Source organism: Marmota flaviventris, chromosome 17, assembly GCF_047511675.1.
Source record: "Marmota flaviventris isolate mMarFla1 chromosome 17, mMarFla1.hap1, whole genome shotgun sequence".
NCBI lineage: Eukaryota > Metazoa > Chordata > Mammalia > Rodentia > Sciuridae > Marmota > Marmota flaviventris.
In genome coordinates, this window is record NC_092514.1 from 67,819,189 (window position 1) to 67,839,056 (window position 19,868).

The following is a 19,868-nucleotide window of genomic DNA, read 5'->3' on the forward strand; positions in this document are numbered from 1 at the left end:
TTCTTGATGAAAATATTCTCAAATCAGTTAAAAACAATGCAAAATCCAGAAAGTCTCATATCCTCTAACACTTAACCTTTCTCTGGCAGTGAAACTGAAAACCCACAAAAAAAGACTAATTCAAATAACTTTAGAAATATATCCGACTTGCAACGAAGCAACATAAAGTTATATTCTTTTCAATTTATCCATTAGACATTTTTATTATATGTGCTACTTGTCCAAATGTGCTTTAGTCATAGGGCAAAATGGAAAATCTTCGTTCCCTAACCGTTTAGTTAGCCACACAATATAAAATACTCAGATGACTTGAAAAATAATTTACCGCATTTAATGATTCCCTCCCAAAGGCTTGGCATCTCTCTTTCTAGTCTTACTTTCTATTTCTAAATACAAAAGAATCAAAATTTAGAGGTTAACTTACTCTCAGGAAAGCCGAAGCAAAAATCTAGAAACACAGTTCATCCCCGGGTCTCTGTGTCCTGGAGAATTCACATTCCTTTGGGTCAGTACTACATCGTGGGTTTAATTTCATGTTTAATTGTAAATTGTTCCGTTTTAGACAGAGTTCCGAAGAGGATTATGGTCTCCATGCAGCCAGACTGCCAAAAGCTCTATGCTCACATAGTGACTCCTGTGCTGTTTTCCATTTCTTTGTCTCCATCCAGTTCCTCTGCAGGGAGTTCACAGTTGCAGATGGTTGGCTGAGTTTGCAAACATTAGGAACTATAAGCAAAGGAGAATCTAGCCTTTCTCATTCTCCCCCACCCCCTCTCTTTCTCTCTCTTTCTTTTCCATATTGGGCCCTAATGGGAGAGTTAACCCTCAACACAATCTCTAGAACAATGATCAACAAAACATTCAGACAAGGCAGAGCATAGCAAACTGAAAAGGAATTTATTTTTAATGACAAGTATAAATACACAAATTGGGTCAGAAATCGCAAAACCTTCCACAGATTCTTAAAAAAATGAATGTAGAAACATGGAGACGAAATTGTTTATTTTTTTTTCCAGGCAGCAAAGTAAACGCTGAATTTTCATCTGCATCTCAGTTGCATTGCATCTTCAATGGGATAAAAAGCTGGAGAATCTTTGGAGCAATGTTATATAACAAAGTACATGTATTCCTAAAGCCTACAGACTTGTTATTTCTGTAAGAGGCCTCAGGAAACAAGCTATGTCCCTATTGGTAACCACTGGCTTTTATTTTTATTTTTTTTAATATTTACTTTTTAGTTTTCGGCGGACACAACATCTTTGTTTGTATGTGGTGCTGAGGATCGAACCCGGGCCGCACGCATGCCAGGCGAGCGCGCTACCGCTTGAGCCACATCCCCAGCCCAGACCACTGGCTTTTAATATATCCTGTTTCCAGCAATGTTAGAAAAACATTTATACAATTGATAGCTGTCATTCTTTTTTGAGCATCTTCTGTGAGCAGAAGACAAGGCTATCCCAAAATTTCTCAAAATTCATGGAGTTTGTCTGGTCAAAAAGTAAGATGAAAAAGGACCATTATCTTTTTGCTTATACCCAGCGTCTGTTAAATTCTTGTATGCTAAAATTACTTCCTGAGCACACAGCTGAAGGGGAAATGTAAATTCATACAGTTCTTAAAAACACTCTCATCTGTGCCCCATTACCTATCATCCATCCTTTCAATATTTGTTCAATTATATTTACTCGCTGTTAATTATATGAGATTCAGAAATTTCTCAGCAAGCAAATCTGTGGAAGCATATTGAACTCATCAATCCATGATACAACAATAAACAACCTTTGATTGTTTCTGTACAACGACTATTTCTGTAGAGATAAAAACTATCTCATATAATAACATTGTTAACATTTTGTACTCCGAGAATATAATTTAGGAAATTTCATGTTTCCTAGAAGAATTTTGGTCTAAGTTAAAGGTTATAAATTCTGGCCCTTGCTGTTTTCTGTTCTGAGCTCTACCTGTTTCTTCAATGTGTTCCCTTCTTCCTATGTAAGCACCTTATTGTGTACTCTCCCTGGCACTATAACAAGGTAGGCTCACCTTTGCTAATCTTCTCTTCAACATTTTCTTGTTTACCTCATATGTAATTACTCTTCTAAATAAGCTTTAGAGTTGGTTTACTAATTGAAATAAATCTTAGGGCTGGAGATACAGTTTAGTGGTATAACACTTGCTCAGCATAAGGAAAGTACTGGATTAGATTGCCAGCACTAAAAGGGAGGAGGAGGAGGGGGAAGAAGGAGGGAGAAGAGGAGGAAAAAGAAAGAAGAAGGAGGAGGAGGAGGGGGGAATAAGAAGAGGAGGAGGAGGGGGAGTAGGAGGGGGGAGCAGGAGGGGGAGGAGGAAGAAAAAGAAGAAGAGAAAGCAGCCAGGGAAGGTGGCATAGGCCTATAACCTCAGTGACTCAGTGATGGGCATCTGAGAATCACAAGTTCAAGATCAGCCTTAGCAACTTAGAAAGGACCTAAACGACCTAGGGAGGCCCAGTTTCTAAATAAAAGACAAAAAGGACTAAAGGACTGGGGAATGTGGCTCAATGAAGTGCTCCTGGATTCAAACCTGAGGACCAAAACCAACCAAACAAAAAACTCATAAAATTCGAAAAATAGAATGCCACTGATTTTTATCACATGATGTATTTATTTCACAAGTATTTCTAGCATCTACTATGTATAAGAAAAACTTAAATGCTTCAATATATATATGCATTATATGTATGTGTGTGTACACACACACACACACACACACAAACTTTTCTTCAGTGCTGTGGATCAAACTCAGAGCCCCACACATGCTAGGCAAATATCCTACCACTCAGCTAAACCCCCACCCTCACACTTAAATAGTAACACATTTGATCCACATAGTAGCTCCATGAGGTAGATACTATTATAACTTACCCTGCTTTCTAAATGGGAAGAGTGTGGTCTTAGAGTTTAAATAACACTGCAATTCACACAAATAACGAGGAGTAGAACTTAGGCTAAAGCCAGATCATTTCCAGAATCTAGAGCTTGTTATGAATGCTATACTTGCGGTCTCATTTGTGTGTCTCTGTTCACTGGATTATTCTCACTTATGTACACACATTTTACAGTTTTTGTGGTACTTTGCAGAAATATTTTCCACTGCCAGAAGCCTTATAAATTTCATGTGATGTTCGTTGTAGTATGTTAAAACATTCCTGTTGGGATCCTTATATATAAATATGCATTCCTTTGGAATCCTGCATATATATGCTCATTGTATATGCAGAGTACTTGTTACCCTGGGACCTGTGCTCTTCTCAACACTGTGGTACAAGAGCTGGAAAACTTGATTTGCCAAGAAAGAAGAGTGAAGCAGTCCAGCTTCCTGACTGATAAGATGCTGAGAACATCTGCTTATTTCCCAGGGACTTTTACATTCTTGTTTTTCATTCTTTCTCAGACCCAGCTGCACTCCCTGCCTGTGAGTTTAGTCAGGTACCCTCCAAAATTTTCTCTTTTTCCTTAAGGATATCATCAATAAATCCAATTTGTCCTGTTTATGCATCTATCCCTTGAAACATCTTTATTCTGTTATAGTTGAAGCTTCCTCCCAGGGTTTCATAAACTGACTTCCAGACCACTCATGTATAATCGAATCAAGCTTTTATTGAAGTACACTAGTGTCAACTGACCAGAACATAAAGCTGTTCCCCTGATCAACCCCGAACAATTGCAAGGGCGCTCTTTATAAGTGCAAAATCCTGCAAAAGGGATGTTTGGGAATCTAGCCAATGCAAGCAAGCCAGGTTACAGAAGTGGGAGAGTGTAGTCAAGCGGTGGGAAGCCTAACCAATCACAGTTAGCCCAATCACCCCAATTACAGAAACAGGGCCCCTTTACCCTAGTTACAGAAACAATGCCCCATTAGATAGTTCCGTGTTCTTAAAAGTTTCTATAGCAAAAGGAAAAGAACATCTTGCCCCAGTCATGACCCTTGTACTTGGCATAGTTGTATTACAGAATGGAATCACAAAACAAAATGGAGTCACATTTGCTTCTACTATCACAATTCCAACCCTCCACTTCTACCTGCCTTTGCATTTCTCAGGTACATTTTGAAAACTCTCTATCACTTGCCTATGAGATGCAACTCAAAACAATGTAACTGTATTTTTCTTTTGATTCAGTCTCCAATTTTTTTGCTTTCCACAGAGAGAAGGTAAGTCCCTAAGATGATGAATCCATTTCCTCCTGACATTTCAAAAGCTCTTCAAGTTTTCCTGTGGTTTTCCATTTCTCCATTTCTTCACTGAGCCTGTTTTCTCTGTTCCTTATTTTAGGTTCCTCTTTATCCCGTCTCTTGCCTGGAAAGTTCTGGATCTATATTTTGGTCAACTGGTGATTACTTTTAACTGTTAATAAGCATGTTTGAATCCATATTACTCTAGCAATGTAGAAAACCATTGTATGTCAGGCAACTTTCTCTTCAGTCTTTCAGTTCCTCGTAGGATAAGTGTTTAGCAGATCTAACTTGAAACCTTAGCTCTGATCCTCGCCAACTGTGCAAGGCTGGGCTGGGCAAGGGGCTACCCTGGGACCCTGAGTTTGCTCATCTGAGAGACCCAGATCATACAATGGTATCCAGCAAGACTACAATGGTATCCAAACATCATTCATTTTAGAATTTTAAAAACTTACGATTTAAGGGACGGGGAAAGACAGAGATAAAAAGGCACTGTACCTAGCAGTGAGAGCTTATGCAATAAATGCTAGCTGGACATTGTAGGTATTTTTAAATTTTAATAATGTGATTGTTAAAAATATGCCACCTTGACAACATACATTTTAGATTTCTTGTGATATCAAGCATATTTTAAAATAATTTTTTACTATGTAAATTTTTAGACTATAATAAACTTATTTTCTACACATACACACACACACACACACACACTCATATACTTGAGATGAGGTTTCACTATGCTTCCCAGGCTGGCCCTGAACTTTTGGGCTAAAGTGATCTCGTCTCAGCATCCCAAGTAACAGGGACCACAGGTTCTCACCACCACACCCAGCTTTCCACCAACATGTTTTTGACTAGAATACATCTGTCCATTTTCTCCACCTATATATATGTATTTCAATTGTTCCAAGTTTTTTTAAATTTTTGATCCTGACTGAAAATGTCTTGTATTATTCACTTTCAAAATAACATGTGTTTGCCTTGTGTCACATCTACTTCTGCTGATAAGAATGCTTATATAACTTTGGCATTCATTAATTTGAGGAATTTTCTTTTTTTCACTAGAACATTAACCACAAGTGTATGAAATTTCACAGTAGTGTGCTTACATTATGTGTGTGTTTGTGTGTGTGTTTCTTGTTCTTTTTTTGGATGTGTGTGTGTGTGTGTGTGTGTGTGTGTGTGGATGTGGGTGTTGCCCTGCATGGTACATTGTGGTTACTTGCAATCAAAGAACTTGAATCTTTTTAAAGTTTTGGGAAATTTTCAGTCAATACTTTTGTCAAATATCACTCCCTCCTACTTTCTGTTGTTCTTAGAAGTTTACTGGATGTTTGAAATATGCCAAATCTCCACTGTTTGCCTATCTGTCATTTGAAATGTAAAAGCAATCCTTTCTCACACCACATAGGGTCACCCTGACATAAAATTTTTATTAAATTACTTTCATTGCTGCCTCGACAGTGCCTTGCTTATACAAAGAACTTTTTATCCCCTGGTCCTTGCTCCTCTCTCCACCCCCCTGGCCTTTTCCCCTTCTCCAGATCCAACATGACTATTTTCAGGGAATGTACCACGGTCTTACTTACATCTCTTTGCTCTCCTGGAATTAAGCCCTACCCTCCGCTGGCCTTTCCCTGGTGAGACATCCCTCTGCCTAGCTCCTACATGTCCTTTGAATTTTAGCTCTGAAATCTCCCTGCCTGTCTCATTCCACATGGATCACATACTGCTCCCAGGTGCTTCCACAGCATTCCATGGCTGTGCTTTTGCAGAATGCACCTCACTTTGTTTTAAACTAATGATATTTTTTTCTCTCCCACTCCATACTGCAGACATCTGAATAATGAAGAACCCTCACTGCTGTATTCCTCCCAGAGCTGGGACATGAAAGTTGCTCATAGTTTCAGATGTACAACACTGGATATGAAATAAGGAAGGAAAAATAAAAAAGTAACATTTATTCTTCTCTAGAATCTTGATTATGAAAGAAAGTTTGGATGGTAGCCAAAATGAGTTGCTTTGGGCAAGGGAAGTTTCTTTGTTTTTCTTTTTTAATGAAATTTAGAAAGGGAAGTGAAAGGGAAAATGCTGAAAACAAAGGAGAAATCAAGTTACAGATGGAGAGCTTCTTTTTTCAAAGGGGCATGGATAAGAGGGGAGAGCGTCAGAAGCAAGATGAAAGCATAACATTGAAAAGGAGAAGGCTATTTTGTTCTCTGTCATAAGAAGTAAAGGAAGTGCCAGTGAGAGCTGAGAGAATGTTTACATACGACGATATAAAGCAAAAGTTTCAACCTTGAGAGTCAAGATATTTTTCTGTGAAGAAGGGAGCAAATGTTAAGAATAGACCAACAGGGCTGGGGATGTGGCTCAAGCGGTAGCCCGCTCGCCTGGCATGCGTGCGGCCCGGGTTTGATCCTCAGCACCACATACAAACAAAGATGTTGTGTCCGCCGAAAACTAAAAAATAAAATATTAAAAAATTCTCTCTCTCTCTCTCTCTCAAAAAAAAAAAAAAAAAAAAAGAAAAGAAATAGACCAACAGGTGTACTGAGCAGAGCCTCAGGATTCTAGAAATAGGCATCAACGAGAATGGAAGATTACCTTAGTCATATGAGGTCCTGCTCAAAGTCCTGCTGTGTAGGTAGTGCTGCTGAAATTTAAGAATATTTGTAAAATTTTTCCCTAGGTTAATAGCTCAAAACTACATTTCAAAAACTTTCAGTCATTACTTGAAACCAGCAATGGATCAATAAATTATTAAGGGATATGAAACTGATAAATAATGAGACATAAAAACGTCATCAAAAATACTTAAAATGAGTAAGGAAAGAAAACACAGTTATCAAACAAGCTGAGTTACTTAAATTCAACTCACCAACATTAACACAAATGGTAATGCTAAATAACATATAAACTGACACATCCATTTTTAAATTTCATAATAGGTTTGCTATTTATTTCATTATTTTTACCAATGGTAATTTGCTCAGTGCACAAATATAATTTAATATTTTTATTAATATTCTAAAGGTTGAATTTATAAATATCCTTGTGTTTACATATAATAATCTCTTACTCTTGCCTTATATAATCTTAGCTTTTAAGACTGGGGCCCCTGAACATCACCATCAATCATGATTACATGTCATCACAGACTATAGGTGAGTTATTAAAGCCACACACAGTTCATTGTGTTTGGTAGAACTCAATTTTGCTGACATTGAATTTCTTCTCCTCTTTTGCTGGAGTTTGATGTGTAAAAGTGATGCCATTCCCTGAGCAGAAAGCCTAAATGGAAACTCTGGAAAATCTCAGCTCTTTCCCTCTTCTAGACGAGGAAATCCAGGCCTTGCTCCACAATACTTTTGTCCTTTAATCCTTCCTATTACATATTTGCTTTTCAGATGTTTGATTGAATTTATGTTAAATTTTGTGACTTCTCTTTTCCTTCATAGAAATAATTTTTTGACTATTAACATAAGTGCAGGTACTCAGTTATTTTTTTAAACATTCAATGGGAACTGCAAACTAAAACGTATTCCATCATCTAAAAGGATGTGAATGCTTTCTTCATAAAGACATGAATAAGATGGATAAGATATAACAGAGATTGAATTCAAGGGAAAAATGGAAAGTGCAGATGCCAGAAACAAGACAAGGAAACTAAGGTAACTAAGCGTGATGGTGCACACCTGTATTCCCAGCTACTTGGGTAGCTGAGGCAGGAGGATTGCAAGTTCAAGGCCAACCTAGGTATCTTAGGGAAGCCCTGTCTCAAAACAAAATAAAAAGGGCTAGGATGTAGTTCAATGGATGAGAACCCCTGTGTTTAATCCCCAGTAGCACCAAAAGAAAAAGAAAAGAAAGGGAAAAGAAGATTGGTATTTTAAGCCTCTAAGTTTTGGGGTGGTATCGGAAAGGCTGATGAATATGCCATCTACATTATATTAAATATATTTATTATCATAAATAATTAAACATAATTCATTGTATAAATGTAAGAGAGACACAACTTTCCATAAAAATATTTGAGACAGCTTTTCTATGGATATCTCTGAAAGAACCACTAATAAGAAATCCTTCAAGAAGAAAGAAATAAAACCCAGAAGGAAATAGTTGGATGCTAGAGACTAATCAATATATTTATAAAGTAAATAAATATTTACTGCATGAAATAATAACAATGACTAATTTTTCTCAGGATGAGTGTTGAGGACAGTGGCTATTTATGATATAAAAAAGCAATTATAGCAAGGAGAGACATGATTTGAGCTGAGTTCCCTAGAAAACATAGTTCAAGATGAGGAGAGAGATCCTAATTAACTTCAGAAAAGCAGCATCCAATATGTAGACACTAGCCCCAGGTGGGGATCTAAATTTAAATTTAAGTTAATTAAGAAGTCCTAATATTTAAAATTCAGTTTCTTCAGCTCTGACATGTAAACAGCTTGGAAGTTATCATTTCTTTCCTACAAGGTAAAAAAAAAAATATCTAAGAAAACTGAAAATTGATGTTTCTCATACCAATCAGAGGCTGAGGCTTCAGGGCCAGTCATAACCAGAAATCATAAAAACTAACAAATGCAAATAAATTTGGCCAAGAGTAGCTTATCTGAGCAGAAGCCACTACAGCCATAAATTGTTAGGGAGGACAACTTAAGTGGTGATTTTGCTATCATGTACATTCCTGAGGTCAACAGTCTTAGGAGGCCAAGAGTGTTAGGGTGTGACTGGAGGAGGGCAAAAGCTATAGGCCTAGAAGATTCTACTCCTAGAGATCTGGCACCAAAGTAGAAAGAGGAGGGAAGAAATACTCTAACCCCTGTCTTCTTCTACCCTCCCATCTCTTCAGCTTCTTCTTAGATCAGCCAAACCCAACTGATATGAATGTATAAAGTACTAATAGCTCCTGAAGAAACAGCAAACTATATATCATTTATCATAGATTTGGAAATGTAACTCCTCAGAGGTAATGATGGTACCGTTTGAATTATCCCTTATTAGAAATGCTGGGAACCAGAGAGTTTGAAATTTCTTTTTTTTTTTTGTCAGATTTTTAAACTATTTGCAAATATATAAAATATATTGGAGATGAGACTCAAGTCTAAGAACAAAATTCACTTACGTTTTATATAAATCTCATGCACATATCTTGGAAGCAATTTTGTATAATATTTTTATTGTGCCTGAGATTTTGACCATGACCTGTTATTTGAGGCCAGGTGGGGATTTTCCAATAGTGTCACCATGTTGGTGTTCAAAAATTCTTGGATTTTGGAGCATTTTGAACTTCAAGTTTTCAGATGAGGGGTGTTCAGCACCACATGTGTAAAATATACAGGTAAAATATTTAATTGTATAAAAATCTTATAACATGGATAAGAAAAAGATTGAGTAATCAAAATAAATGACAAGGAATACAAATAACACAAGATTGAATGAAAACATAAAAACCTGCAAACTTATTATAAATTTGAAAGTAAATTAAAATGATTGCAATGGTATATAAGTAAGTATGTATATCTTTTTTAAAAATTATGTATACCATATGTTTATAACTATATTAAAATATACTAAAGAAAGAAGGAAATAGTTAAAGTTTTGTGTGGAAAAATTGTCATATTTTTTATTCAATATTTTTAAATTTCTATATAATTTTCCATTATAAAATTGTCTTTGCTGAGCATAAAGATATCTTTAAGTTAGATGATACATCACCAGAAAATTAAAACAGGAAAAAATTTTTCAATTTTTCATAAGGACATAGTTATTTTTAAGGATAAAAAATATATGTTAAGCTGATATGCAGAAGACATATGTATACCGATATACTATATGCACATATACAAAAATAATGGGAAAATGACCTTATAAGAGTAGCAAATACACATAAAACTATTGATGAGGAAATGAGGTTAATCATAAGAACATAAGCTTAGTATTCAAAATTTTAAAATTCGGCACAAATATTACTATGACTCCCCTTTTTCAAAAGGTATACTCAAAGCTTCTTTTCAAATATGCATGTTTGTTCATTTTTTAATTCAAGGGCCTTTTAGTCTCTATGTAAGTCAAAATAATTTTTGTAAAGGTTTTAGGAAAAGAATTTGAGTTGTATTTGTGTATTAAAAAAAATCAGCTTGATATAGCAAATCAGCATGAAGCTGTCACGCAGCTTCCTGCTTTTGAAGTACCCTCACCTACTTCAGCAAGTGAAAAACAAAGTCATATTTGAAAATGCTTTAAGCTTGTAGTTTTATTTTCCAATACCCAGTGTTTGGTTCTTGGGGTGATTTTACCTTTATCAGTATTAATAGTATTGCCTTTATCACAGACTTTGCACCACCCCTAAGAATAAGAAAAGGAATAACTTTTAAATTTATTCATTTATGGACTACGTATACAACATATACATGATCCTGATATCAAATCATTTTTTAAATCATACACACTGCTAATTGTTACATAAAATAAATGTTCATAGCACATCAGCCCATTGGGTTTGAGGTCTCTGAATAATTCAGGGTTCATCTGAATAAGAAAGAAGTTTCCATCTCATGGTTGTATCAACTTCTTCATCAACATTTCCCAGTTCTGGCCTACTAAAAAGTTCCAGGAATACCTAAAGAGGAGACAAGAAGAAAAGGGAATAATCAGATTATGAACTGTCTTCCAAATAATCAGAAAAAAAACACATGTTGCTTGCATGTGAAATTAATAGGGATGAGAGAAATTCAAGTGGTAGACTCACCTTTTCCAGCGTGCACTGAGAGAGGCTATATTCCTCCAGGTTAAAGTTATGTTTAACTGGTGGGAAAAAGAACTAGGTATAGATGCTGGCATTTTATTACCAGGATTTGTTCCAAGTTATATGAACTAAATCTTCAAATTATTAATATAACTAGATAAACCAAATAGACAAATAATTTGCAGAAGGATGATATAATGAACATCATAAGTAGTTAATATAAATGCATACTAAATTCATCTTGATATTAGGATTTTTTCAAACCTTGTCTGATAAGATGTGTTGTGATATTAGCATATGTGTTTGGCCAATTACAAATGTTCCTTTACAGACATATCCTTAATACATGAGGAACATTTTATTCTTGTTTCACACCCATCTCGTACTCCCCTTAGTAGGTTCACCTGCCTCACCAGGTCTCTGTTAGTCTTCTCTACCACAAACTCTAAATGGCATCTGTCACTGGATTCACATATTCACATGTTCATGGTTTATCAAGTACAGCCTAAGAATCTCCTACATGAAAGGTGCTCTCAGATGCCAGAAACAGAACAATAAAGAAACAGGCAAAACTCTCTGCCTTTGTATTTGCATCTTAGTGGGAATAATATGGGCATTAATCCATGAACCCTTAAGTATATAACAGAGTAAATTATTATAGTGGCTCTAGAGAAAAAGAAAGCAGATAAATAAAATAGGGTGTGCTGGGCACTTTTTTTAATAGGATGTTCAGGAAGGTCACAGAAATAAGGTGATCGTTGAGCAGAAACCAGAAACAGTGGAGAAGCAGCTTGGATATTTAGGAAGAATTCCATAATACTAAGTCCTGAGGCAGGAACACTATGTCTGGCAGCATTTAGGAAGAGCCAGGAAGTCCATTGTCTAGAGTGAAAGGAGCACAGCAGAGATTACTTATTATCTCAAGCACAAGGAACCAGGCACAGTTCTAGGTACTCAAAATTAACTTGTTGAATACTCTGAACAACCTGGCAAAGAGGGCACTGATATTATTCCTCATTGTAGAGATGAGCCATATAGACATGCAGGTATCAAGCAATTTTTACCTAATGTCTCTTGGGTAGAAAGCAACAGCAGTGGCATGGGAACCAATAAGACTGGCTCTGGACTCTGAACTCTTCACCACTATGCTGTGCTGAGAAATTACACCACACTGGTCTGCTGCTGAGAATGACCCACTTGAAAGCAGAAAAATGATAGCAAGTAGCAAGAGAAATTATGCTCAGTCAGGGAATGGCCTGAGCAATCATTCAAAGCCACAGGAAGGCTAAGAACACCAGCACAGATATGAGGAGGTTGATGGACAAATGGAAGGTTTCTCTATTGCTTTCCTTTTATTAGTGAAATATAAAGCAAGGACATCAACTGAGGGAGGAAAGTGAGAAGGAGGTAGATATGGAAGGAGAAGAGGGGTGAAGCACTCATTAGGACATGTGGTGTGAAGGACTGTGTATAAGTAGGAAAAGCAGGCCACACCAAAGGGCTTTATGAGGGTAATGTTGTGGAGGCCCAGTAAGAATGGTCAAGCATGGCTGTGTGTTTTCACGCAGTTTCCCTTCCTGCACTGCAGATTAACCTCCTTCCAGACAGCTGGATTAATTATTGGTATGATTTGATTGGGAGGGATCCCCTGAAAAACTCATGTGGTAATGCAGAAATATTTAGAGGTGAAATGATTATAAGAGATATAACCTAATGAGTGGATTAATTCATTTGATGGATTATTCACTTGAATGGATTACTGGGTGGTAATTGTAGTCAGATAGGGTGTGGCCAGAGGAAGTAGGTCACTAGGGGTGTGTCATTGGAGATTATATCTATCCCTGGCTCCTTGCTTTTTGTATTTGCTTCTGGGCTGACACAAGCTGACAGCCCTCCTCCATCAAGCCCTTCCACCATGATGTTCTGCCTCACTGTAGGCCCAGAGCAACGGAATTGGTCCATCATGAACTGAACCTCTGAAACGGTGACCTCAGAATTGAAAATTTCTTCCACTAAATTGTTATTGTCAGGTATTTTGGTCACAGCTATGAAAAGTGACTAACACACCTATCATCATCTACAATTACCATTCTTAAAAATCATGCCCTGCTGGGTCTGTTTAAAAAATATATCATACAACCAATCATCTCCAACTAAATTAAAAGTCTTGATCCTTCAAGACTTTTGTTTAAATATGGTCATTCTTACCTGTTTCTAATTTGTAAAAGGCCTGAGATAGAGGGTAAACATCTGCTATGGGCAGCTTAAAGGTCAACAAGGAAGAAAACCTGGGAACAGGAAAATGTCATCTTCAACTCAGAATCTCCATTGAGGGGAAAGACAAGCATCAAAATAAATACTGCTATTATCACTAACTTCCTTTTTTAAAACAACAATTTTCTTTTTAAAATAAAAATGATCATTTATCATTCATCAATGGAAAAAGTTAATCATTTTTGGTACCTTGCTTTTGTAGATTCTTCTAGTAATGATCTGGCATAGTTACATATTATGCTAAGTTTACCCAAACTGTTACCTTGTTGCAAAGAAATATTCTAAACTTTTCCCTTTGATGAGTTTCAATTATATCGATAACAATCTCAAATGAAAGTTCAGACTTGTCACCAGAAAGCTAACTTGTAAAGAGAGATTGAAGCTGGAAGAAGGGACATAAAAGACCTGAAGACTTCGCTGGCCTCAAAGGAACAGTCAGAATTGATTTGGGACATCTTGTTTCCATGTACTACTTCTGGTTGCACACTCTCATGCCCTCTTCTCAGCTCTTTCCCAAATAGAGGTTGGTGCTCCCACATGGCCCAAAGGTTGACCACACCCACAGGACAGGCTCCCTACAGACCAGTCCCTGCTCCTTCCATCATACCATCCATGGTCTTCCCATGTATATCAAAACCTCTTGTTTAATCTATGACACCAAAATTCTAAGAACAGGGCTGAGTTACATGCCCTGAAGCATACCTTAGATAGTCAATTACATTTTCACTTTGCTAAAATAAAAATAGCAATTTTTATATCCTGTATCTTTGATGTACTTGTCTTAAATTCAGCTCTCACTCAACCATCTTGTCCTACCCCAATCTCATTCGCGCACACACACACACACACACTCCCACACATACACACTCCTTACTTTTCTTCATATGAAAGCATGAAAATTCCATCAAAGGGAGATTCTTTATCTTGATTGCAGTTTCTTTTATATTGTGAAGGGGTACAGGACAACTCCCAAGCCTTTTCTAATAAGGAAGAGTCAACAAATCCTTTCCTGAGGTCCCTAACTACGATTTGAAGTGAAATCACAATGAACTTCTAACAGAGCAAAAAAGAAACCTGAGGGTAAAGCCCACACCTTTCTCCAAAGTCAGAACCCTTTTCACCTTTCCTGCTGCGCAGCCTGGGGGAAAAGATTCAGAATCTCGGTGTGGATCAAAGGTACTTGAGAAGGCTCCTTCACTTTGAGTTCTAGAATGTAATCTTTGCCAAATTTTCTTTTCAGGTGTTGGATGGAACCAATGCATCTATGGGTAAGAAGGAGAACATGTTGGAAAAAACACTACCACTAACATTTGGATGCAATTCTTCAATTTCCAAGGTAGTGGAAAGGGAAAAGAAAGGCTCCAGATGCTCACTGCAGTTCTGCCCTTTCCACAGGGATTCTGTGTTAGGTGTCAAGTGCAGGCTCTGGAGTGATACCCACCTCAGCCTTCCAGACACCATGATGGCCACACGGTCACACAGAGCCTCAGCCTCAGCCAAGTAGTGGGTGGTCAAGAGGACACTCTTCTCAGTGCTCTTAACAGCTGCCTGGATTGTCTGCCTGAAGTGAGCCAAGACAAAATTTAAAACAAAAATACAGAAAAACAGTGAGTGAGCGAGAGAGAGAGAGCAAAATGGAGGAGAAATTTCATAGATAGGTTTATTTATTTATTTATTTATTTTTATTTTTTTTAAATTTTTTATTGTTGGCTGTTCAAAACATTACATAGTTCTTGATATATCATATTTCACACTTTGATTCAAGTGGGTTATGAGCTCCCATTTTTACCCCATATACAGATTGCAGAATCACATCAGTTACACATCCATTGATTTACATATTGCCATACTAGTGTCTGTTGTGTTCTGCTGCCTTTCCTATCCTCTACTATCCCCCCTCCCCTCCCCTCCCCTCCCCTCTTCTCTCTCTGCCCTCTCTACTGACATTCATTTGTCCCCCTTGTATTATTTTTCCCTTTCCCCTCACTTCCTCTTGTATGTACTTTTGTATAACTCTGAGGGTCTCCTTTCATTTCCATGCAATTTCCCTTCTCTCTCCCTTTCCCTCCCACCTCTCATCCCTGTTTAATGTTAATCTTCTTCTCATGCTCTTCGACCCTACTCTGTTCTTAGTTACTCTCCTTATATCAAAGAAGACATTTGGCATTTGTTTTTTAGGGATTGGCTAGCTTCACTTAGCATAATCTGCTCTAATGCCATCCATTTCCCTGTAAATTCTATGATTTTGTCATTTTTTAATGCAGAGTAATACTCCATTGTGTATAGATGCCACATTTTTTTTTTTATCCATTCATCTATTGAAGGGCATCTAGGTTGGTTCCACAGTCTTGCTACTGTGAATTGTGCTGCTATGAACATCGATGTAGCAGTGTCCCTGTAGCATGTTCTTTTTAGGTCTTTAGGGAATAGACCGAGAAGGGGAATAGCTGGGTCAAATGGTGGTTCCATTCCCAGCTTTCCAAGAAATCTCCATACTGCTTTCCAAATTGGCTGCACCGATTTGCAGTCCCACCAGCAATGTACAAGTGTACCCTTTTCCCCACATCCTCGCCAGCACTTGTTGTTGTTTGACTTCATAATGGCTGCCAATCTAACTGGAGTGAGATGGTATCTTAGGGTGGTTTTGATTTGCATTTCTCTGACTGCTAGAGATGGTGAGCATTTTTTCATGTACTTGTTGATTGATTGTATGTCCTCCTCTGAGAAGTGTCTGTTCAGGTCCTTGGCCCATTTGTTGATTGGGTTGTTTGTTCTCTTATTGTCTAATTTTTTGAGTTATTTTTATACTCTGGATATTAGGGCTCTATCTGAAGTATGAGGAGTAAAGATTTGTTCCCAGGATGTAGGCTCTCTATTTACCTCTCTTATTGTTTCTTTTGCTGAGAAAAAACTTTTTAGTTTGAGTAAGTCCCATTTGTTGATTCTAGTTATTAACTTTTGTGCTATGGGTGTCCTATTGAGGAATTTGGAGCCCGACCCCACAGTATGTAGATCGTAGCCAACTTTTTCTTCTATCAGACGGCGTGTCTCTGATTTGATATCAAGCTCCTTGATCCACTTTGAATTAACTTTTGTGCATGGCGAGAGAAAGGGATTCAGTTTCATTTTGTTGCATATGGATTTCCAGTTTTCCCAGCACCATTTGTTGAAGATGCTATCCTTCCTCCATTGCATGCTTTTAGCCCCTTTATCAAATATAAGGTAGTTGTAGTTTTGTGGATTGGTTTCTGTGTCCTCTATTCTGTACCATTGGTCCACCCGCCTGTTTTGGTACCAGTACCATGCTGTTTTTGTTACGATTGCTCTGTAGTATAGTTTGAAGTCTGGTATCGCTATACCGCCTGATTCACACTTCCTGCTTAGCATTGTTTTTGCTATTCTGGGTCTTTTATTTTTCCATATGAATTTCATGATTGCTTTCTCTATTTCTACAAGAAATGCCATTGGGATTTTGATTGGCATTGCATTAAACCTATAGAGAACTTTTGGTAATATCGCCATTTTGATGATGTTAGTTCTGGCTATCCATGAACAGGGTATATTTTTCCATCTTCTAAGATCTTCTTCTATTTCTCTCTTTAGGGTTCTGTAGTTTTCATTGTATAAGTCTTTTACCTCTTTTGTTAGGTTGATTCCCAAGTATTTTATTTTTTTTTTGAAGATATTGTGAATGGAGTGGTTGTCCTCATTTCCATTTCAGAGGATTTGTCGCTGATATACAGGAATGCCTTTGATTTATGCGTGTTGATTTTATATCCTGCCACTTTGCTGAATTCATTTATTAGCTCTAATAGTTTCTTTGTAGACCCTTTTGGGTCTGCTAGGTATAGAATCATGTCATCTGCAAATAGTGATAATTTAAGTTCTTCTTTTCCTATTTTGATGCCTTTAATTTCTTTCGTCTATCTAATTGCTCTGGCCAGTGTTTCGAGAACTATGTTGAACAGAAGTGGTGAGAGAGGGCATCCCTGTCTTGTTCCAGATTTTAGAGGGAATGCCTTCAATTTTTCTCCATTCAGAATGATGCTAGCCTGAGGCTTAGCATAGATTGCTTTTACAATATTGAGGTATGTTCCTGTTATCCCTAGTTTTTCTTGAGTTTTGAACATAAAGGGATGCTGTACTTTGTCGAATGCTTTTTCCGCATCTATCGAGATGATCATATGGTTCTTATTTTTAAGTCTATTGATGTGGTGAATAACATTTATTGATTTCCGTATATTGAACCAGCCTTGCATCCCAGGGATGAATCCTACTTGATCATGGTGCACAATTTTTTTGATATGTTTTTGTATCCGATTCGCCAGAATTTTATTGAGGATTTTTGCATCTAGGTTCATTAGAGATATTGGTCTGTAGTTTTCTTTCTTTGAAGTGTCTTAGTCTGATTTAGGTATCAGGGTGATGTTGGCCTCGTAGAATGAATTTGGAAGTTCTCCCTCTTTTTCTATTTCCTGAAGTAGCTTGAAAAGTATTGGTATTAGTTCCTCTTTAAAGGTTTTGTAAAACTCTGCTGTATACCCATCCGGTCCTGGGCTTTTCTTAGTTGGTGGTCTTTTGATGGTTTCTTCTATTTCCTCAATTGATATTGGTCTGTTTAGGTTGTCTATATCCTCCTGACTCAATCTGGGCAGATCATATGACTTAAGAAATTTATTGATGCCTTCACTATCTTCTAATTTATTGGAGTATAAGGATTCAAAATAATTTTTGATTATCTTCTGTATATCTGAAGTGTCTGTTGTGATATTGCCTTTTTCATCCCGTATGCTAGTAATTTGAGTTCTCTCTCTTCTTCTCCTCGCTAGCATGGCTAAGGGTCTGTCGATTTTGTTTATTTTTTCAAAGAACCAACTTTTAGTTTTGTCAATTTTTTCAATTGTTTCTTTTGTTTCGATTTCATTAATTTCAGCTCTGATTTTAATTATTTCTTGCCTTCTACTTCTTTTGCTGTTGTTTTGCTCTTCTTTTTCTAGGATTTTGAGATGAAGTATGAGATCATTTATTTGTTGGTTTTTTCTTTTTTTAAGGAATGAACTCCAAGCAATGAATTTTCCTCTTAGAACTGCTTTCAATGTGTCCCATAGATTCCGATATGTTGTGTCTGTGTTTTCATTAATCTCTAAGAATTTTTTAATTTCCTCCTTGATGTCTTCTATAACCCATTGATCATTCAGTAACCTATTGTTCATTCTCCAAGTGATGTATTATTTTTCCTTCCTTCTTTTATCGTTGATTTTCAGTTCCATTCCATTATGATCAGATAGGATGCATGGTATTATCTCTACTCCTTTGTATTGTCTAAGAGTTTCCCTGTGACATAACATATGATCTATTTTTGAGAAGGATCCATGTGCTGCTGAGAAAAAAGTATAACTGCTTGATGTTGGGTGGTATATTCTATATATGTCAATTAAGTCTAGATTATTAATTGTGTTATTGAGTTCTATAGTTTCCTTATTCAACTTTTGTTTGGAAGATCTGTCCAGTGGCGAGAGAGGTGTGTTGAAGTCTCCCATGATTATTGTATGGTGGTCTATTAGACTCTTGAACTTGAGAAGAGTTTGTTTGATGAACATAGCTGCACCATTGTTTGGGGCATATATATTTATGATTGTTATGTCTTGTTGGTGTATGGTTCCCTTAAGCAGTATGTAGTGTCCCTCTTTATCCCTTTTGATTAACTTTGGCTTGAAATCTATTTTATTTGATATGAGTATGGACACTCCTGCTTGTTTCCGAAGTCCATATGAGTGATATGATTTTTCCCAACCTTTCACCTTCAGCCTATGTATGTCTTTTCCTATCAAATGCGTCTCCTGTAGGCAGCATATTGTTGGGTCTTGTTTTGTGATCCATTCTACTAGCCTGTGTCTCTTGATTGGTGAGTTTAAGCCATTAACATTTAGGGTTATTATTGAGATATGGGTTGTTCTTCCAGCCATATTTGTTTATTTCTGTTACTAAACATGGTTTGTTTTCCTCTTTGATTATTTCCCACCCCCCCTTACTGTCCTACCTCCCACTGTTGGTTTTCATTGTTATTTTCCATTTCCTCTTCCTGTAATGTTTTGCCAAGGATGTTTTGAAGAGATGGTTTTCTAGCTGCAAATTCTTTTAACTTTTGTTTATCGTGGAAGGTTTTAATTTCATCTTCCATCCCGAAGCTTAATTTCGCTGGAAACACAATTCTTGGTTGGAACCCATTTTCTTTCAGTGTTTGAAATATGTTATTCCAGGATCTTCGAGCTTTCAGAGTCTGTGTTGAAAGATCAGCTGTTATCCTGATTGGCTTACCCCTAAATGTGATCTGCTTCCTTTCTCTTGTAGCTTTTAAAATTCTCTCCTTATTCTGTATGTTGGGCATCTTCATTATAATGTGTCTAGGTGTGGGTCTCTTATGATTTTGCACATTCGGCATCCTGTAGGCTTCTAGGATTTGGGATTCTGTCTCATTCTTCAAGTCTGGGAAGTTTTCTCGTATTATTTCATTGAATAGATTGCTCATTCCTTTGGTTTGGAGTTCTGTACCTTCCTGTATCCCAATAACTCTTAAGTTTGGTCTCTTAATGTTATCCCATATTTCTTGGATGTTCTGCTCATG

At 37.0% G+C, this 19,868-nt stretch overlaps 2 protein-coding genes across 5 annotated transcripts in view; both read right to left on the bottom strand.

The window, feature by feature from the left end:
• Positions 1-697, bottom strand: part of Abca9 (ATP binding cassette subfamily A member 9) — a 59,270-nt gene extending 58,573 nt beyond the window's left edge. For all 3 annotated transcript variants that reach the window (XM_071602965.1, XM_027946278.2, XM_071602966.1), the window contains exon 1: positions 425-697. The gene's annotated coding sequence lies outside the window, so the exon portion shown is untranslated. The remainder of the gene's footprint in view (positions 1-424) is intronic.
• Positions 698-9,863: 9,166 nt separating this feature from the next.
• Positions 9,864-19,868, bottom strand: part of LOC114081403 (ATP-binding cassette sub-family A member 6-like) — a 60,084-nt gene continuing 50,079 nt past the window's right edge. The window contains exons 36-40 of one of the 2 annotated variants that reach the window (XM_071604012.1): positions 14,685-14,804; positions 14,365-14,505; positions 13,178-13,257; positions 10,973-11,028; positions 9,865-10,843 (exon numbers count right to left, since the gene is read on the bottom strand). In XM_071604012.1, the coding sequence (XP_071460113.1) occupies positions 10,742-10,843; positions 10,973-11,028; positions 13,178-13,257; positions 14,365-14,505; positions 14,685-14,804 (499 nt within the window). In that variant the 3' untranslated portion in view covers positions 9,865-10,741. Of the gene's footprint in view, positions 10,844-10,972; positions 11,029-13,177; positions 13,258-14,364; positions 14,506-14,684; positions 14,805-19,868 lie in introns of both variants that reach the window. The other variant, XM_071604013.1, reaches the window with a different exon arrangement.